Below are 21,977 nucleotides of genomic sequence, written 5' to 3'. Positions count from 1 at the left end.
GCACCATACCAACCGTAAAAGGACTGTCATTAAATTTACTATCACAATGCATGAATTGACCTTACATTACATTTCACAATCTTTTTATATACAAATCAAATATATTGAATTCAATTGAATTCGGGAATTGTTTCAATCCATCAAAAATTTAATCAATACAAACAAATGATTGATAAGCTAAGGTAGTCCCACGTCAACCTTGCGGTTATATCATAGATATAACTCATCCATTTTTTTCAATGAATGGATCATTTGGCAAACACTGCTACTAGTCAAGCCCTTTCATTTGATACCCTTATTGGTGAAGCGGCCATTTTGGATTTGCATTTTTCATAAAACACTATATTGATGGGGTTTTGGAAAACCCATATCGATGAGGTTTTAAAGAAATATGTGATCCGCCATTTTGTAGCGGCCGCCATCTTGGATTTTCAAGTTCATGAAATACGCAGTTTTATAATGACTACAGAGATAAAGGTGTGTTCCAAATTTCAGATCAATCGGTCAACAGAAAGGGGCTCAAATTTCTATTAATGTGGGTCAGCGCTACAGACAAACATGTTACAAACATACAAACATACAAACAGATTACAGGGCAAGCTAAATAAAACCGTTTAATAAAATACAAACCATCTCTCTCACTGAAAAATTGAAAATCCACGCCTGCAAAACCACTCATCCGACGACGGTCGTGTGCCGTAGATTTTCTGGTGATGATTTGATGGCAAATGATTATCTCCATCATCGAGCTCACCAGCACCCTCGAAACATTGAAAAAAATAATATATATTTATATCAATGCGAGGGGAACCAAACGCTTCAAGCTGTTATCCGTGCTCATTATCTGTAACCGGCAGAGGATGGGTGCGCCACAACAAGACCCTTTCTGTCGGATGCATTCAACCAGAGTGGGTTGCTTCTTGGCCGGAGAATGATATGCGGACGCGCGCGCGTATCTCTGAGTGTTTGCTAATTGAAAGTATTTAAACTGTAATTAAACGAGTACTTTGCGGTTGCACAAAAAGGGTTGTGGGGTAATTACTATCAACTTTTATGAGTGTCCTGTATATGTTTAATGTTATTTTATACCGATAAGAGATAACCGTAGATGTTACAGTTTGTAGTGAGTTAGAAAAGGTCTGTATCATTAATCAACCAACACATGGGGAAAAGTGGTCCTAAACGGACTTCCGAGCTGAGAGCCATAAGAGAATCGGTTTATAGGTGGTCCTACATTTATTTTTCTCGTTCAGTTGATGGTTGTGGGTAAATAATCTCCCAGTCACAATAGAAAATCACACAGACCATATTTTTTTCATTTAAATGAACAACACAAATCGATGTCTCACTTCCGAAACCACCACAAAATCGTGTAAATTAAATCTCCGATTCGCTTCCGCCCGAAAGCACTTGCACACAGTTCCGTTTAACGAATGTGGTAAAATAATGATGCAAACATAATCACGATTCCCGATTTATTTTCCTTGCGTTTTTCGAGGTCTGAACTCTCAATAAAACACGCGCGCGCCATGTTTTTTCACAGCCTGGTGCCTCGTAATGTGGCAAACGATGATTGTTATTTCTTACAATGCACACACGAGGTTCGATAAATGTCAAACCCGTGATTCGGTCGGCGGGAAAAAAATAAGCGCCCCCTCATACTCAGTCGATTGTGATATATGCCGATTTGGAATGCGATAAAATAACAATCGAAGTCGGCAAGTGAAAAGTGATCGAAGTGTGGCTTATGTGGTTTCCGAGAAGAATTATGTCGTGTTTTCTTGAGTGCAGGTGCAATTATTTCCTACGGCTGAGTGACTGGAAAATTCGATGGCGGTGTAAACACGGTTGTACTTAGTGTAAGCAATGTTTAACACTGGTAGACGATTTCGGATCACTCACAGTTGATTTCAAATCCATCTCAGAGGAGAATTCAATATTTGAATGATGAAGAAACACTGTTATCATCAGCATTTGCCGTGTCAAAATCGGTCTCACCAAGTTAGCACTTCAAATACTGTCTGATCTTTCACAAGTACCTCTTGCGGTATCCAATGCCACTCGAGAATATTGTCACAAAATGTATGAGCACATCAAGTACGCAACACCGCGTCGTAATGCTAAATAATGCAGCCGCCATTAATATTATTATTATTACGCAGGGCAGCATCGTGCGCACGGAAGCGATACTTGAGAAAAGCGCAAACAGAACCCCACGGCTGCCACCACTTATCGCGGCCGAGTCATTAATCAAAAATTATTACAAGCTTTCGAAAGTGTAATAATAAATTCATTGACGGTGTTTCACTTACCGGGGCTGTCGGGTTCACTCTGGTCTGGCGAATAGGCGGAGTTTATGCGTTCCGGCCGAAGTCGGGGATTGTCTGTTTCTGTTACGGAGGAAGGTACGTTCGGAAAAGCGGCTATAGAATGTGATTGGATGTTGGGAAAAAACAAGACACGGGGAAACTTACCGTCTGTGGGACCATAGTTGCCACGATTGGCACCATCCGAATCGTTGGGAGGCGAAGGGATTCCGGTGTGAAACGATCCGACCGTTTGCTGCCCGTTGGATTCGGAAACCGGTTGGCCCACCGTGTGAACTCCTCCGGTGTACAGGAGTCCCAAGTCGCGAACTTCATTTTCCTCTTGTGCTTGTTGCCGTCGGAGGGCCACCTTGGAGTTAAAGAATGTCTAATCAAATAGACAAAATTTCGTAAACTTCAGTCCTTACCTGGGCCGCCATCACTCGTTGTCGCTCCGCGATGAGGGTACACTTTGCACAGACGCAATCTCGCCAGCGGCAGTACCGTTTGTGACCTTTCAAGGCGCTCACCTGGTTGAATTGAAAAACGGACGAAGATAATAGAACAAATGTAAAAATCTTGTACACGCACTACAACAGCAATGTTGTCGCAACAGCAGCAACAAAAATCAAAATCTGCACATAAAACATAAGTTTGTAATAAAACACCTCCGCGCCTCGTGGCGCAACGGTCGCACTCTCGAGAGCGCCACGCTCCACGCTCCTCTGAGAGGTGGGCTCAATTGTTTTAATTTTAATTAAATCATTATATGGCATTTGAGTGGAGGAAATTTACGGTGCACTGGATGTGTCGCGCGGCGTTATATTTAACTGCACATTAGGGCGCACAATGCGAGGAAATTCTTGCAGTTTACTTTTTTTGCGCTTTGAATGGGCGAAACAATCGCAACGCAAGGCCCGAACAGAGCGGAAGTTTAACTTTGAAGAAAATGTCGTTTGACGGAAACAAAAGAATATCCAGTCGGAATTTTTGCTTGTCGTTCCTGGTGCAGAGTTTCTGCAATTTTTTTGGCATAAAAAGTTGAGAAATACACTGTGTTAATGCTATGGAACATTTCGTGACTGAATTGATTGACGTTGGTAACTCACGGTAATGTATAATTTATGAAGTACTCTGTGTTAACCAACCATTTGACCTCTAGTAAATATGTACACCAAGGAAATGCATATTTTTGGAACGAAAAATACATGTCAATGCGCTGCACCATTTTTCCACGACGAGACAGAACAGCTTTTTTACCTATTTTGATCACGTCTCCCAGTAAGAGTACCAAATCGGAGAACAGGTCATGTTTTTATGAAATAGTTTTAAGGTACACAGTGCATTCAAAAAGTTCCGGGCCTATTTTCAAAAACAAAGGAAAAACCAGATACTCAAAAGATTAGATATTAGTTTTCTACATATAGGCCTTCTCATTCCACACAAATTTTTTAACGTTCGTGGAGGTGTCGGAAGGCGCGTTTAAACTGCTCAGCCTGTATGAAGTTCATAATACACGTCACATTTCGTTGAATGTCTGGAACCTCGTCAAAACGGTCCCCTTTCATAGCGTTCTTTAGCTAGGGAAACAGGAAAAAGTCTGACGGGGCGAGGTCCGGAGAATAGGGGGGATGGGTGATGACAGTCACCTTTGGTTTGGCTAGAAACTGCGCTACCAAAATCGCGGTGTGCGCGGGCGCATTTTCATGAAGCAAAAACCAATCTCCAGATCGGTACTGGTCGGGCCGCACGCGCCGTATCCGTGCCAATAATCGTTCCAGGACACTTTTGTAGAAAACCGCATTCACTGTTTGTCCTGTAGGCACGTCTCTCTGCTCCATAATCGAAAATTGTGACGCGACAAAGCGTTACTCTTATCAGCCAAATCTAGCCGGAACTCTTTGAATACATTGTGTATATAACTATGCGTACGGATTTCATGATCTGCATCTTTATTAAAATGGAATTCCAGTGAGATTCGTTTGATATACTATACAGTAATGCTTTTGAATCTGGACACTTTTTCATTATATTCAATATCATACCAACACCAAAACAGATTGCAACTTTGAAACGCATGAGAAGGAAAAATAGAAAGTAACTTTAGTTTCTAGTCGGTTTCCATGGCAGGCTTCTTCAAATCCCCTTAATTTGCAACCCTATGGATATATGTAAATCTGTAAATCTCGACGTGTCATGCAATTTTAAGCCATTTGGCATTAATTTTTTTTTTAAACCCCGATTTCCGGTGATTTTTCGGTTTTCAAAAAACTCAAGTTATAACGTCTTCGGCACCAGTAAATGACGTACGAATGAGCTAATATTTTGCATAGGGTATATTATCGTGCAAATCAACATTTCGTAGCAAGTTCCGAATGAAAAATCTAGATAACTATTTTTATTGGCTCCCAAAAACCATACTTCGTTTCGTTTCGTACTCCGAAAAAAAACCGAAAAGTCCCAGAATGCCGATTTTAGACAATTTTTTTTTCGAGATGACACTAGATCTCGACGTTTTATGCAATTTTAAGACATTTGACATCAACAATTTTTTTTTGACAACCCCGATTTCCTGATTTCTCGATTTTCAAAATCAGAAATCGGGCTTTGAAAAATCATAACTCAAAAACGAAAAAACGCCTCTCTGGTCTCGACGTATGATATGTGAAAAATACTCAGCTTTATAGAAAACTATGGATAGGTTGTACCTATGGTTAGGGAAATATTCCGATTTCCAGAAACGCAAGCGAATACAAAAGTCTTCGCAGCTTGTATCTATTTTGCAATGCCGATTTCTGTGTTAGGGAAACATTCTGATTTGTAGAAACGCAAGCGAGTACAGAAGTACCCGTAGCTCACATCTATTTTGCAATGCCGATTTCCCCAGGCTTCATGATTTCGAAGTCTGTGTTAGTGAAACATTCCGATTTTCAGAAACGCAAGCGAGTACAAAAGTTTCTTCTGCTTGCATCTAATTTGCTTTCCCGATTTCCGCAGGCTCCATGGTTTGAAGTTTGTGTTAGGGAAACATTCGGATTTCCAGAAACGCGAGCGAGTACAGAAGTAGTCGCAGCTTGCATCTATTCTGCAATGCCGATTTCCTCAGGACCATGGTTTTGAAGTCTGTGTTAGGGAAACATTCCGATTTCCAGAAACGCAAGCAAGTACAAAATAACCCGCAGCTCGCATCTATTTTGCAATGTGGATTTCCCCATGCTACATGGTTTTGAAGTCTGTGTTAGGGAATCATCCATCCATTTCAGCGATCGCACCTCAATCGTTGCGCAATCATAACTGAGTGGATTTCCGAGCGGCACTCGCTTATATATCAATTGGTGTGATTTCAACAGCCTGTTTTGAAAGAAATATTAGGGGTTATGGAAACAAGTTTTGGATCAAAAAGTAACAAGCATATAACGCGTAACCATTTTATCTTTCGAACGAAGTATTTATCATACCATTTCCCTCAGTTGTTCAAGAGCTATTAACGCTCAAAATTTCGTTTTCCTGCGTAATGCTTTCGTTTTCGAACCTTTGAACTTACACCCCAGTATAGAAATGAAAGACGTAGTCCTACGTCAAAAGAGAACATAAACGTGAATATATAACTTACGTTTTTAAATTAAAGGAGAGCGTTTTTAAAAAAGAACTACACTTGTTCACTGTAAGATTAAGACTAACTTTATTATCGCTTCCAGTTTACATGACTTATGATTTATGCCTACTCAATGAGCCGAAGGGAATTTGATACCTACACTCTCGAGTTGCGTACCGTTGCCTGTTATGCTGATTCGTGTTGTGGTGTCTACGTTGAATATGTTATTTCAGTGAAGATGGGACGTTTGGCCAAAAGTGATGATGCCGCTGTTTAGGTTGTTCGAGCTGGTGCATGGCTGGTGTTGCCGTTTGGAATTGACGGTAACTGCTCCCTCATGAAGTTCGAACCGTCCCGGTTCGATTTTAGCGGATGTTGGTTTCTCTGAATTTTCCTTCTTCTCTGGTAATGTTCTGCGGGGTTCTGGGAATGGATGCTGGCCAATTTTAAATACGTTACTAGTGCGTTTGTTGATTTTCGTTATGGCTATTACTATTCCAGAAATTATAATTATCGAAAATATTCCGATATTTGTTGAGATATGGATTGCAAATGATTCTTCTATTGAATCCATTCGTTCACGGTTGCGGATGTTTAATTCTTGTAGTTTTTCTATAGTTATATTCTCCTCGAGAGCGCCTTTTTCTATTTGTAGACCATCTAGCGATATTGCCAGTGGTGTTTGTTTGTTGTGTCTTTCTCGATTGTCAAACTTTGTGCCATTGATGATTACTGCACAGTTTGAGAAGTATATTAGAAAACTACCTGATAGTGTTCTGTTTGTCAGTTTGCAATCCGTTTGTATGAATACTTTTTGAACGTCCTTCAGCACGATATGGAAATCAGTTAGCCGCTTGACGCCTGAATTGGCATCGTGATCCACGAAGCTGCACTTTCCGGAAAATCCTCGTAGGATTTTGGAATAACATGCGTCGTTGGAAACGTCTATCGCACATGGTATTTTGTCCCACAGGTTGGCATCGCCCGTTGAGAAGATAAGTTGATTGGCTTCCTACTATTGCTGTCCTTGATGGTAGTTTTAGAGATGTTCCGTTGATTGGTAATGGTTCCAGCAGCAACTCGTTAAATATTTCCGTTTTAACAAATGGCACTGAGATAACAAAATATAATTTGCTGTTCTTAAAGACTATTTTTATACTTATAAATTCATAAGCCTGTTCTGAATTAAGCAATGTAATGTTCTGTTTTTCTAACTGATGCACTATGACTTTTAATTCCTCCGGTTCTAGGAAGTTCCTCGAAATCACATTTACGCGAGCTAATTGAATGGTTTCGAATACGGTGTCTAGGTGGTTTCGTATTTGGTCTAGGTGAAATGAAACTCTGATTACTTTGCTGAGGGCCGTGAAATTTTGGTTTACATTGTTGGGATCTAATATAGCTTGTCTATTTGAAATAATTTGTTTTACCAACTTACTTTGTTGGTCATTAATGGATTGGATTATTTTATTTATTCTATTTTGTAGTTTTTCATTGATTGTTGCTTGTAAATTGTTTTCATTAATTAACTGTCGATTTCCTGCCTTGAGATGTTCAATCTCCGTGTTAATTCTGTCTAAATCTTCTTGGTCTAGGTTTCCTGTAATTAATTTTATTGTAGACCCTAAAAAATTGAAGGGAGAAAATTCAACGGATTCGCTAATGGAATGGGTGCCGTTGATATTTCTGACGAAAGAATGATTTAGTTTGGAAATTCTTAGATTTGCAATTTTCGCAGGATTGATGTAATTTTTGTTAGCGCCACTGTCTATCAAAAATTTCATCTCTCCTATTTTCGTGTTTAATTTTACATATGGGATAAAATTTGTTATCTCCCGTTTGAACTGTCTGAATCCGGTTGAAAATTTAAATCATCTACATTTCCTTCTGTGTTCTCAGATATCTCATTGGTTTCGATGTTTCCTCCGAAAATGTTTGGATCATTTTCTGAATAGATGTTGTTATGGGGGTCATAGTCTGGGTAATTTCCCTCAACCTTCGCTAAGGCATAATTGTCATTTTCAGCATGTCCATAATCGGGCAAATATGTTTCTTCACAATGTTCGAAATGATAGTTGGGACTTGGGTGAAAAGGATTTAAATTCTGGCGTGGTTTAAAATGGTTATTATTGTTTCTATTCATGTAATTTACGTTCCTACTTCGGATCGAGTGATCCACCTCCATAGGGACTGGTTTGGGAAAATTATTTTGATGGTTTTGTCCAAACTGATTGCGGGGAAAATTAGGGTTTGGTTGCTGGGTGAAATTATTTCTGAAAATTGGGGGTCTCTGAATTGGGTTTGGAGAGAAATTAGGTTGCCAATTGATTGGTTTGGGGTTCGGTGGAAAACGGGGTACGTTCACAGGACCATTGTATGGTGCTGAAAATTTAAAAGGATTCACTGGCCGGGTAGGTATGTTTGGAGGAATAGGAGCTCTTGGATGATTAAATGGTTTCGGTGGTAGCATTGGTTTATATGATTTTACATAATTATAGTTTTGCTCCTCCATACAAAGTCGGAGAGCGTCTTTCATTGTAGTGGGGCATTGGGCTCTAATGATTGGTCCTAGCGGCTCTCTTAAGCCAGCGAGGAAAACTTTTAGCCCTATGTCCTGGAAAAATTCTTTCTTTGCTTGTTTCACGGCTGCATTTTGTTCTGTTATGCTCAGATTATTTGTGAGCAGTGAAACGATGTGCGATACCTTGGAGTAAAATTCTTCCACGTTTCCGATTTGGTTCAATTTGAAGAGGTCTCTGGTGAGGGAGACCTCGTCACGCCTGTCGCTGTAATGTGTGATTAGGGTTTGTTTTATCTCGGCCCACGTTAGGTTGGTGCCGTATAGTTCGAGTACGTTGTCAGCGTCCCCAATTACTTTTGTGCGGATCGCTTGAATCCACACTCTATAGACGTTAGTATTCTGTGTCTCATTCAGCAGAGGGATTATATTATCAATCCCCTTTAAAAATGAGTTTAATTTTAACGGGTTTCCGTCGAAACACGGAAGATCCCGAATAATTTGGGGCGTCTGTAACGATTTTAGTATCGATTCCGTTCTTTGCTCCGGCACTTGAATCACCTGCACTGGGTTCGCTTGCCTGTTGGCAGCCAGTTGGGCGGCAAGTGATTGAGCATTTCGCTCACCTTGCGCTGCTTGGATTTGTAATTGAGCGATCTGCTCATCCTTCTCGGCCAGACGGCTGGCCAGTTGTTCCAAACTCGCTTGGAGAAGTTCGAGCTGGTTCTCTGCCATGTCTCGGCCTCGATTGAAATTCCTAAATCGCTTAATTTTGGAAATTAAAATTTCCTTGTTTAAAAAAGTATTTTACTTGGTACCGGTTATAAAAATTCACCTTTTTATTCGTTATTAAATCACTAAATATTAAATCACTACACCTAGTCTCTAGGAAATTAAAATATCTTTTTATAAAGTATTTCACTTGGTACCGGTTATAAAAATTCACCTTTTTATTCGTTATTAAATCACTTAATATTAAATCACTATACCTAGTCTTTTTTTGCTTACCTTAATTTTTGCGATATTCCTTCGCTGGTTCTGATCGCTTGGTTTTGTTAGTTGTCCTTGGGGTGCCACTACAATCGATAAGCCGTCGATTCGGTCACACACGCGAACTTCTAACTAAAACCGCAATCCGCACGACTGCGCCACTTACGTTTTTAAATTAAAGGAGAGCGTTTTTAAAAAAGAACTACACTTGTTCACTGTAAGATTAAGACTAACTTTATTATCGCTTCCAGTTTACATGACTTATGATTTATGCCTACTCAATGAGCCGAAGGGAATTTGATACCTACACTCTCGAGTTGCGTACCGTTGCCTGTTATGCTGATTCGTGTTGTGGTGTCTACGTTGAATATGTTATTTCAGTGAAGATGGGACGTTTGGCCAAAAGTGATGATGCCGCTGTTTAGGTTGTTCGAGCTGGTGCATGGCTGGTGTTGCCGTTTGGAATTGACGGTAACTTATATCCTTTTAGGTCTGGGCCGTGTATGTGGCAAAGTATGCGAAAAGCTTTAATGCTTATGCTTATTTGCAATGTGTCTCTTGTTTCGCTCGATCATATTGCTCTTATACTGCTATAGCATATATAGCAGTGGTGGCCAAACTTTTGGACACTACGAGCTACTAATTGTTAAAATGTTAGGCTGCGGTCTACCAACGTTGACTGTATCAAAAAGTCATTAGAAAATGAATTTAGTACTAGACAAAAAACAATGTTTGAACTAGCATTAGGCGATCTTGCATCGATGTTCAGAAGATCGATCTTTTCCTCTCCGATTTCCGATTTTTTGGATCGATTCTTTGTACTTCAAAAAATCGCGAAAATCGATCTCTTCTTTTCGATCTTTTCGATATTTTTGATCGTAGAAATCTTTTTGTAAATTTGTTTTTCAGTATGATTTTGACCGTTCGTGTGCGGAGGATAGCGCTCTCATAGGAATCACATTTTAATAAACGATTTCGTCTTTCGGGAATATATTGGGGATACAAATTGAAAAAATCTAGATACTATCGCTGAATGCTCATCCATTTTTCGATGGATTTAAGAAATGATTTCAAGCACTTTTTAGCTAAAGCTTTCTCATCCACATTTTTGGCATTTTCTCACAAAATTTGCTCCGCATTCTAACGACTAATCTCATCAAAAACCACCTGGCAAGCAGCAGTTTGTAAGCAGCAGTTTGTAAGCAGTTTTGTAAGTTTGGTCATCACAAAACAAGTTGGTGTGATTTATATTTACACCATCCCATTCACTTGGCTGACAGTGAAAATTTTTACGAAATTGGGTGGTGACATCAAGTCCAGCTGAACCGTTCTTTTCTAGATCTGAGAATTCGACTAAATGCCAGACGTATAGTACGGTTGGTTTTTATGGGATTATTGCCAGTGAATATTAGTTGTTTGATTTTTAATAATAAATGTCAATTAATTTATTTAATTAGATGATTCCATAACGGTACACAATAAATGCACTGGAAAACACAATTTGTGTCACAGAATGTGCGTGTCTCTGTAATTTTGCTATTGTTTTTTTTGCTGATGCTATTTTTTAGGCATTATTGGTATTTATTTAAATAAAAAAAAAGATTCACCTCTAATAGATCATACCGAGGCACCACTCAGTGTCGCAATAGAGGCGATTGTGACCTGTAATTGGACTTATCAACAAACACGCAATGTGAAAAATAAGTTAAAACGGGAAAATCTAACAAATAATCCCTAGAAAAGTATGCAAAACACATAATCTAGTAAAATAGTTGAAAACACTCCTGGAAATTCATCGTGTTGTTGAAACTTGCACAAAGGAGGTTTTCAAAAACGTCCAATTAGAGAATCATATCAAAATATTCAATTATTCGTGTCGCATTACAGGTCTGTCCAATTATCTAGATGTCCAATTAGAGGCGAATCACCTTTTCTAATTAAATGAAAATTATTGATTCTCGGTCTATGAGACCAATTAACCAATTAACCAGAAGTATAAGAACTTATCTTATCGAATCGAATTCTTTCTCGATACTTTTTTTTTTTTTTGAAACGTTTCCGAAATGTTTTTTGAAGCAAAGCATCAGGAATGCAACATGCAAACCAAACAGCACGAAAAATTATAGTATCTATAACAGTGAAAAAAAGCTAACAAGTGAATTTTTGTTCAATTAAAATTACAGGGTAGGGCCCAATATTTAATTTTAGAAATTTATAATTTCTCGAAATTTATAATCACTGTTGTTCTACTCATGGCTATGTTTCTTGAGAAAAACAATCTGCACAATTATTTCACATTACTTAAAACTTACTGTTAAAATTAAAATAATAATACTTCATCAAATCTCGCATACGCAGTCTTCAAAAGCGAAGTATTCTTCGAATGTTTATTTTTTAATGATTTTCGAAGCCGGACGTTTCATTTTCAATTGGTCATTTAACAAACCATTGTAGTTATTCCTTGTGACAATTTTTTACTTTATTACAAGTGGTCGAACAACTGGATGTGTATATAGAACTAGAACTAAGAACTAACAATCTGAAAGAAAATATAAAACCGAAACTTTAATGAAGAAATATCTTTATTGAGGTTAGCACAAACACTTTATAAAATGATCACAGCAAAAGGTGAAGGGATATTTATTCCATTGCATTTGGAGGTGATACTATCCTAGACCAGCTGGCGGGCGCCTAGGAATACAAATACAATAAATGTTTTTACGGTGATTAGACACTCCACCCCCTCTCTAAGAGGGGGCTGCCATACCAATGAAACACAAATTTCTGCATTACTCGAGAATTAATCAAGCAAATGAAACCAAATTTGGCATATGGAGGTTTTAGGGTGCAATAAATATTTTTACGGTGGTTAGACACTCCATCCCCTTCTCTAAGGGGGGGCTGCCATACAAATGAAACATAAATTTCTGCATTACTCGATAATTAATCAAGCAAATGAAACCAAATTTGGCATGTAAAGGTTTTTGGGGACAAGAAACGTTTCTATGGTGGCTTGACACTCCTCCCTTATCTCTATGGGTGACTTGAAGTATGAATGTCTGCATAGCTCAAGAACTTATCAAGCAAACAGAATCAAATTTGGCATGTCGAGGAGACAATAAACGTTAGTCCATTTTATACAGATGTTTGCGATAACGAAATTGATAGTGGAAATGGATTTTTAAGTGATAAAACGCACTCCTATACCGTCTTCTATCTATATAAATAAAAATGGATCGCCGAATGTGTTAATAAGAGCAAAACTCGAGAAAGGTATTGTCCGATTTAGGGCTGTCTTCATTCTATCATATTTTCATTTATATCATATTCAAACATTTATTCCATGCAACGGAGAAACATGTTTTTTGCAAGTGGATGAAAAATCTTCCACGAGAATTGTGTCTGAAAATAATCTGATATTGTAATGTCGAGTTTTGGTAGAAGTACTGACATTTTATAGTAAAAAATGATTTTAAAGGGTAGATTAGAAGATCAATCAATGAACAGTTCTGTGATTGGACCCATGAACGTTCGCTTAGTAAGAAAACGTGAATGTTATAACGAAAAATAATTTTTGGGCGGGACGAAGTTTGCCGGGTCAGCTAGTATAGTATACAAATACTATACCAGTATGGGAGAGTAGTACATTTTCTGTTATTTATAAGCTCATTTAATGTAATAAATAGCGCACCCGTGGCCGAGTGGTTAGCGTCTCACATTATCATGCAGGGTGTTCGGGTTCGATTCCCGTTTTCGCCGGGGGATTTTTCGTCAGAGAAATTTCCTTCGACTTGCACTGTGGTCACGCGTATTCTAGAGCCCCTCGGAATACATTCAAGGCGTGTTATTTGGCTTAAGAAATCTCAACCAAGTATTAATAAATGACGCTAGTTAATGCATACGTTGATACGGCAAACGTTCCACATGGAACGTTAACGCCATCCAAGAAGAAGAAGAATGTAATAAATCGGGATGCCAAAACAGGAGTTGAAAATTAGTTTTGGGTGTAGCATTTTCTGGAACATCTGTTTCACTATTCGAATCTTTGGCTTTAACCAGCTCCGAGACGTCGAAACGAAACTTGATCCTTGGTGTAGCGCGTAAAATGTTTCGCGTTCAAATGTCGCTTTAGTTTTAACGACTTCAAAGCACCATCGTTAAAAATAATGGTGCGCAATATAATGAGCCCTGTGTTCATGCTAGAAAACGCATGACCACAGTGCAAGACGGAGGAAGTTTCTTTGACGAAAAATTCCCCCGACCAGAACGGGAATCGAATCCGAACCCCCGGCATGTTAGGTTTGACGCACCACTCAGCCACGGGAGCACAGGAAAACACTTTGCGGAGTGCAAAAAAAAATGCGGGTGCAGAAGTACCCCCGGCTTGAATGAATCAAAAACTTCAACTTCTACTTTGTATACTATAAAGGATTTATACTTGAAAGTTCATTCGTCTCTAGTGTCTGCACAATTTTCCCAGGTTCCTAAGTTTAGGAGACCGTGTTAAGGAAACATATTCTAGTTTGCACAAAGTCAAGCGAGTACAAAAATACTCGAAGCTTGCATTTATTTGCAGAGCCGATTTTCTCATACATCTTGGTTTTGAAGTCTGTGTTAAACAAACACATTTCAGTCGGAACAAAAATGCCACTGACTTGCATGAATTTGCAATACCAATTTCCTCAGACATCTTGGTTCTGAAGTCTGTGTTGGGGAAACACTATTCAATCGGAACAAAAGTTCCCCCGACTTTCATGTATTTGCAATGCCGATTTCCCCAAGGCTGCTTGGGTTTGATGGCTGTGTTAGAGAAACCGTAGATCGAGCCAATCAAAATGAGGTAGTTATGAAGTTTAGATAACGCTTAATATTTTACAGTTATTCAATTGTTTATCTAATGAAAAATAACATTTTATTAATTGCGATAGAAGCGTAGAAATATTCCCTATCAATTGATGCAAACATCTTTCCGATCCAGTAAGAAATGATCGAGTTATAAGCATTCGGAATCTTTCATTTTTTCCTGCATGTTGTTTGTTTAGTGTTTCATTTTACCCCCCATATACTCCGGTTAGACGTAGTCCCACGTAAAAAAATTGGTACAATTGGTTCATCTACGTGCCAATTATCGCAATATCGAAAGCTGCCTTGTTCCTCTTATGGTTGTAGGAAATTACTGCAGAGCTGAAAAGCAGATCTTCTATGTGTTCCTATTATGGTTGTACGTTGTTATGTTATGGTTGTTATGCTATTATGATTGTACCTTACGTTTTCACGCTGTGCAATTGCATATCATAGGGCGCTTTTGAACGCTCAGCAGTGTAGTTAAATAGCACTATGCGTGTCCGATGGAAGCATATTTGTTTGATCCACTATGTTGAAAATTAAATCTTATTTGAGTGTGTTAATATCCCTTGTTCAGTTCCTCAAGAGAAGCGAAAACTGCATCACAACCCTCACGCTTTTGTGATTCTCCTGTCAGCTAGCGAAAGGCCTAGCAAATAGGAGCAGGCAGTTATTTTAAACCGAGAAGCACGTAAAAAGAGTCTAATCTAGAGATGAAACGGATATTCGGTATCCTGCCTATCCGGTCAATATTTGGTAGTCGGCCAAATAATTGGATGATGTTCTTCGCATATTGAAATTATGTGGCACAAAATCTGTTTGGAAGGCTATAGTTATCGTAAGAGAAAGTCAATTAAGATAATCGATCAAAGCAAAAAGCAAAAATTAGGCAAAAATTGCCGAATAATGAATAATAAAAAATGAGTCTTGTACAGACTTTATTGGAATTTTCAATACTGCATTCTGATTTGGGAATAGTCGTATTATTGGAAAATTTCCCTATTTCTAATGAATACTTATTCATTAGAAATAGAAATTAGAAATTTTCCATTCTATCAACACTTTTTCCTGTAGTAAAATGAACTACAGGAGCGTTCTTGCAATCAAATTAATGCTGATTGATAAGCTTAATTGAATTTACTGTTTACATGGTTTACAGAACACTGCGTAAAACTACAAAATCTTTAATCGATTCCAGAACAGAAAAAAAAAAGATTTTTCTTTCTTTCTAGTAATATTATCCACTACACCTTCACACAAAACACTTGAAGCTTTGAATGAAGCTTTAAAATGATGTATATCCCATCTTCATGTGTTGGTTTTTCACAAAGTTACAGCGTTTCTAAAATTGCTTAAATACATCGATTCGCGCTCCGTTCCCATAATTCTTATCGTGTGTAGAATCAACGGCATAGTATTGCATACTAGGAATAAGATTTAGAGGCATAGTTTTATTTAAAAGTTATTATCGAAGTATTATTTGAATCCTATTAATAATTTTTCCATGTGACACCGATTATTACCATAATACACTATTACCATAATAAGTACATGGAAGTGGAATTTTCAAACATGTTCTTTATACAATTTAGTCAATTAATCATCAAAATATCAGTGAGAATCTTCAAAAACAAAGTTCAACTGCTAGAAAAAATATACTTTTGCATACTTTTAAACTAAAATAGAGTATTTATTCGCAAATTCTGCAAGTTGGTGACATATCTCCTCCATAATTGGGTTACCTACCCTACAATGTGAGCCTGATTTGGGATCTTGCAGTAAGCAAACCACAGAACGACACATTGAGAAGTATGTACATTTTGTGCCAAAGGGATGCACTCCATCAAATTCGTCAGAACGTCGGCCAACAGAACCATACAAAGCATTGGTCGAAAGGAACTTTCTAAAGACGAACGCAAATAATGAGACAGATTTCAAACACGAATAGGAAAATGCCTCCAAATGAGTTGTTTTATTGCGTAACAAAACAAGTTTATGTATTAAAACAAAAGGTTTTATACAAATACTGCTCGCAACTGGACGAGTTAAGGACAGCGGCCCAGGACAAATGTTCAGATATAGCCAATGTGAATTTGCTCCTTGATTCGACAAAAAACCAACGAATAATAATTGAATAAATGTTTCTCTCCTTATAAGATTTTGATGCTTGCAAATTATAAGTTCAGAAACAATTAAATCGAGCCTTTTTTATTACAGTTTAATAGCAAGGAATTCTCAAACAAAGTTTTCCTTTTAGTTGAGTAGAACTGTATATAGAATATTTGAAGATTCAAACGCGTCTCAGATTCAGGCTGATTTTGAGAAAAAGGGTGAAATCGTTCGGATGGCTTTAAAGACGTTTTGTTTAAGTTTTGATTTAGTTTTTGGGAAAAGGAAAATATTATAGGGTGTGAAATCGGGTGAATTGGGCAAATGATTTCAAGAGTATTTCGAGTTAAAAATTGACAGCCCAACTTTCTGGATAGTGATATCAGTGTCGAGTTCGGTGAATTCTGGCAACCAAATGTATCAAAACTTTGAGATAATATTCTTCAGTAACTATTTGGCTATGTACCAATATATAGTTGGAGTCCCGAAGCACAATTGACACTATGTACCGTTCTGAATCATATTTCGGACGCTTAAGGCATATGATGCAGAAAACTGGTCTAAACTTTATGCACAGGTATTATTTGGTTGATATTTTTAATAAATTAGTTCAATATGCTTTTAAGCTTTCTTCTTTGGTACCTATTTGATTGAAAACATAAAAAAATCATCGAATAAAATGCTTTTCAAATGAAGCGAATAAAAATCAAACTTATTTTGTAATTTTTTGAACGAAAATTACATTACACTTGATTATATGTTATAGTCACCTGCGAAACACTTACTAAGCAATCACAGTAAACTGTTAATGATGATGAGAACTGATGAAACACGGGAGAAATTTAAATATTGATGAACGGGCAAACACAAACGGTAGTGAGTAGTGTTGACAATTTTTTGCCGATTATGTTATAATTCAAATGTAGTTCTCATATGAAATGATAGTGAAATCAAGGGATCACTCTAAAGAAGCAATTGTGATATTAATTTTATAGTTATATCATCAGTACATTAAGCATTTCAAGATATTAGAACAAAGTGTCTGAAATATGATGTTGTCCGAAATATGATTCAGAACGGTATGTCCACGACGTTTCACATGTTATTCTAGACAGTTCATTTTATGACATCAATTATTCATCCCAACGGTCTGCTACTTACCACTCCATGATTACGGCAGCGGGCACATTTTGGTGTCCTTTGATAGCGCTCCGAGGCGGCTCGCAGGAAAAACGCTGGCGGCAACGCCCCAAGCACTGGATGCTGTTGCATCAGATTGGACATATCAACACCACTTGGCAAACTCATTTTCCTTCACCCACACTCGCCACACTATCTAATGATATGGGTTATTGTTAACAATTTTTGATCACTTCAATGTTTAATGTGTTCACTATTTCCAGATCAAACAAGCTACTACCGGAGAATCCTTTTTCGCACCACCTGATTTGCTTTTCAGAACCCTTGGACTCACTCAACCCAACATTGGGGCTCGTGCACAACAAATAAACACACTTAAAATATCCTGAAACATAATCTCACCGTGACGATCTTTTCACTCGAGGGATGTGCCACTCAAGCACTGGTCCATTCAGTTGGACACGAAACTCTCCCATGCAGACAGCAAAAAAAAAACAGATCCTCTTATCCCACACGTCGTAACCGGTCAAACCTTCAAATGCTACTGATTCAAAAATGTTTCAACAATTTCCATCTTAGCTCGGCTTCTGCAACATCATCCGCCGCTGTGTATCTCATTCGTCCGTAAAGGGAAGGAAAAAAAATATCTAACCACACTCGAAGGGGCGGTATGAATGATGATGGTCTCGAGTTTAGCACTAAACGGTTCCGTTTGAGCTGTGCGAGTGCGAGCGAGACGGCGGCAACCCTACTGCGGGAAAAACATAAACCACCACCTAAACATGTATATAAATGAAATACAATGATACAACTCAGCCAACCAAATCTAACCAAATTGGAAATAACATCGTCCGTCCCTTCGTTCCTCCGTCCCCTCGATCATCCAACCACACACAGGACTTCGCTCTCTGCTCAGCAGACTCTTTGGATGGGCTTTGCTGTTGGGCGTTTATCGTCGTGTGCATCGAGCGATTTTGTTGTTGTCGGATGAGCAGCAGCTGCTATAAACTGGTTGTTCAAGATTTGGATTTCATTATGGCTTCGACTGGGTCGCGACGAAGCTGGCGGAAGAGGGCTGAAAATCTTCCGCACAAAGTAGACTAGGAGTGAAACAGATGTACATACGTAGGTACGTATGCCGCAGTTGATCGCAGCAAGCCAGAGCAACACTATCGTTGTGGGCAGACGAGAGCTGGGTCACAGCACAGGGCCGGATCATTGCGAGCGGCACAGATTTTTTTTCGTACATAGCGTAAAATTTCTCGGTTATTTATCTACGTTTTAAACAAGCATATGATGGAGATGATGAGCCCTCGGACCATTCGAGGAGTTTTTGGATTTTTCGGGAGTATATTGAGGGCAAACATTGAAAAACAGGGGTGACATTGCGCATTTCGAAACGAGTGATTTTTGTTCGTTTCGAGTACTTTGATTTTGCTTTATCTACGAACCCAAAAATTTTACATTTCTCTACGAGACAAATTTTGCTCCAAATCTAGTACACTGAAAATATTAACTTGAAAATGATACATAATACTAAAACCTATTCAATTTGAGTTCGAATTTTCTCGAAACGAGTTACTCGTTTCGAAATGCGCAATGCCCCCCTCTGATTACAGATCACGTCAAATTGAATGTGAATTTATTAGTGACAGAACAATCTGGACATTTGAGAATAAAAACCTGACAGGTTTGAACGCTTGTTGTTCGGTCATTTCTTGATGGACCTACGAGATTTTTGCACCTATCGGTTTGAACATTCTCTAACAATACTTTTCAATATAGGAAACTATTTGGATAATAATGAAGGCCCCGCCTTATTCCTGTATATAGGTTTGAGTTGGTCGATTATCTAATTGATAATTAATTAATACATAACCAGTTTTACAAATAAAAACGAACTGATTGAATGTGTAGATATGAAATCACCTCTTTGTGATATCGGTATTCCACTAAGCTTCGTCTATTCAAAAGTTTCTTAGGACATGTTTGTAATAAGTAAGAGCAAATCTTAAGAAGAAACGCTTGCTGTCCCGTCAAGCTATCCCATAGTATCTTCTGAGTTCACTGTAACCTGACTGCCAAAATTGTCAGACTATTAACTCTTCAGATTAATCGAACATTTAACCCGTTGGATGAATTTCAAGTTGTAGCCTATCCCTTCATTCTGACGGTTGTCCGCTTGTTCCTTCAGAAATCGCTATTGAACCTTCTTTCCTCGACAGCATTCGTTTCCTCGATCCCAATCAAATTGTGCTCCTTTTTAACGAAACTAATATATTCAATTCCACCATAAGAACAAACTCTACTATGTTCCATTCGCTATCACAATTCAGATTTCTCATGGCTGCATTATCGCGCGCGTGCTCAAACTTATGTAGACTACTTTCTATTTTCTTTTTTTTTTCTCTTTTCATTTCTTTAAACATACAAAAAATCCTTTATCATCATAGAGACGAAGATGGCAGTTCATTCTTTCATACACATACACAAACACAATTCGTTAAAAACCAACTTCGTTCATTACAATTTAACCATTTAAATTACATTTTTGATATGTGAAATACACTGTCGTTTAAAATCCACTAATGTGGTTGCTCTTTTAATGTGCCTAGGCATCAAATTGAAATGAGATACACCTTTAAAAAATTAAGAGTTCTGTGACACTCTACTTAAGAAGTTAGGTGTTCGTGCGTCGTCTGCATTTCTGGTATTATATCTATGAATATCACTTTCTCTTTCAATTCGATCACACAAATATCGAGGCAGCAATCTATTTATAATTTTGAAAACGAACACCATGGTTAAATATACAATCCTTTGCTTCACTAATAGCCATTGAAGTGCGTTGAAATGAAAGCTGAGGAAGTGAATCTATTGCAACGCAAAATTAAGCGCATTACTTTATTTTGTAAACGTTGTAACCTCAACATTTGTGTTTCGTTAGCAAGAAAAATAATGGATGAACTGAAGTCTATGTGTGGCGATTATTGATTCATATGATTGAATTTTACTCAAACTTGCCAACTTATTTCTTAAACGGCACATGATATAGTATTTTTTTGCAATTTTTCTGATGACATCATCTATGGGATACTTCAAAAGCAGTTTTTCATCTATAGTAACATCAAGATACTTTATCTCTCTAACGCCATCAAGAGTCCCACCATTTATCTCTACCAAACAATCGGTGTTATAATATCTCGAAGAAAATACCATGTACATGGTTTTTCCAACATTTAATTTTAACTACAGGTCGGACTCGATTATATATAATCGCAATTTCACTTTCAACGTTAATTTTCGAATCCAATACATAATCGAATCACAAAAAGGCTATTTTTCTATTAATGTTGGACATTCATACAATAATGAAAAAATTGTTTTCTTGAGATTCGATTATGGATTTGAAAATAATTGTTGAAAAAAAATGGTCGACTATATATAATCGAGTCCGATCTGTACTTATAATTCAACCCAATACTAAGACAATACAGATCTCCATTTAAGTGCAATGCTGCGGATTCCAATTTTCTAGCTGCTATGAACAGAACTGTATAGCCGCAAATAAATTTATATCACAAAAACGTATGACTCGTTTCATGTCATTTGTGTACATTATGAATAAAATAGGCCCCAACACGCTTTCTTGTGGAACACCGAACGTACTAGCTATTGGTTCAGAAACAGAATTAGCAAAAACAGTTCACTGTATTCGATTACTCAAATAACTTTCAATCCATTTGAATGCCGAACCCTTAGCCAATACCAAATTCAACGCGGTTTCACATGATGTAATTCCCGATATCCCGATTGCTCTGGCTAGTAATGAGTTATTATTCAAATAATTCACCAGCTGGCCTTTGACGACTAATTCTAGCAGTTTTTCTATGGTGTGCAACATATTGATATGACGAAACTCTTCGGATTTAATCGTCCCAGCAATTTTTTATATTGGAACCACTAACGATTCCTTCCAAACCTTGGGCACATGCCCAGTTATTAATGAATCATTTATCAGGTCCAGCAGGGAATGTCCAATAACATGAAAGCAATCTTGAACAACTTTTGTATTGACGTCATCATGCCAGCCGTCTTTTGTAGTGCAAAAACAAATTCTGTTCAGGTCCGCAAAAGTTATTGGGTGAAAAAAAATCCAGTTTACATCCACTGGCCATCGAGGGTATTGACCGAGGAGGAACTGCATTCGGACTGGTTGGAAGGACTCATGTGTCCTATCTACAAGAAGGGACACCGTTTCGAAAAAAAATTATAGGAGGTTGTGTTCAAGACACGACCGCATTGTTGACGTAGAACTACGCTGTGATTTAATTCAAGTCGCTTGCTTATAATTGCAGATATTATTTTATAATGCTACGAAATTTTTGAAATAACCATTCTATCAGTTTGGTCGCCCCAAAATGTTTTTTTTTATTGTAGAATCATTTGACGATACTTGTTTGATGATTCATTC

General features: G+C 37.9%; 1 protein-coding gene across 2 annotated transcripts in view; it reads right to left on the bottom strand.

Moving 5' to 3' along the window:
• The window catches only part of LOC129763051 (doublesex- and mab-3-related transcription factor A2), a 67,804-nt gene extending 49,753 nt beyond the window's left edge, over positions 1-18,051 (bottom strand). Inside the window, exons 1-4 of one of the 2 annotated variants that reach the window (XM_055761797.1) lie at positions 17,525-18,051; positions 2,735-2,836; positions 2,475-2,694; positions 2,313-2,390 (exon numbers count right to left, since the gene is read on the bottom strand). In XM_055761797.1, the coding sequence (XP_055617772.1) occupies positions 2,313-2,390; positions 2,475-2,694; positions 2,735-2,836; positions 17,525-17,671 (547 nt within the window). In that variant the 5' untranslated portion in view covers positions 17,672-18,051. The remainder of the gene's footprint in view (positions 1-2,312; positions 2,391-2,474; positions 2,695-2,734; positions 2,837-17,524) is intronic. The other variant, XM_055761798.1, reaches the window with a different exon arrangement.
• Between the last annotated feature and the right edge of the window lie 3,926 nt (positions 18,052-21,977).

This window comes from Toxorhynchites rutilus, chromosome 1 (genome assembly GCF_029784135.1).
Source record: "Toxorhynchites rutilus septentrionalis strain SRP chromosome 1, ASM2978413v1, whole genome shotgun sequence".
Classification (NCBI taxonomy): Eukaryota; Metazoa; Arthropoda; class Insecta; order Diptera; family Culicidae; genus Toxorhynchites; species Toxorhynchites rutilus.
The sequence above is the reverse complement of the archived record's forward strand: the minus strand, read 5'-3'. Positions and strand labels throughout refer to the sequence as shown.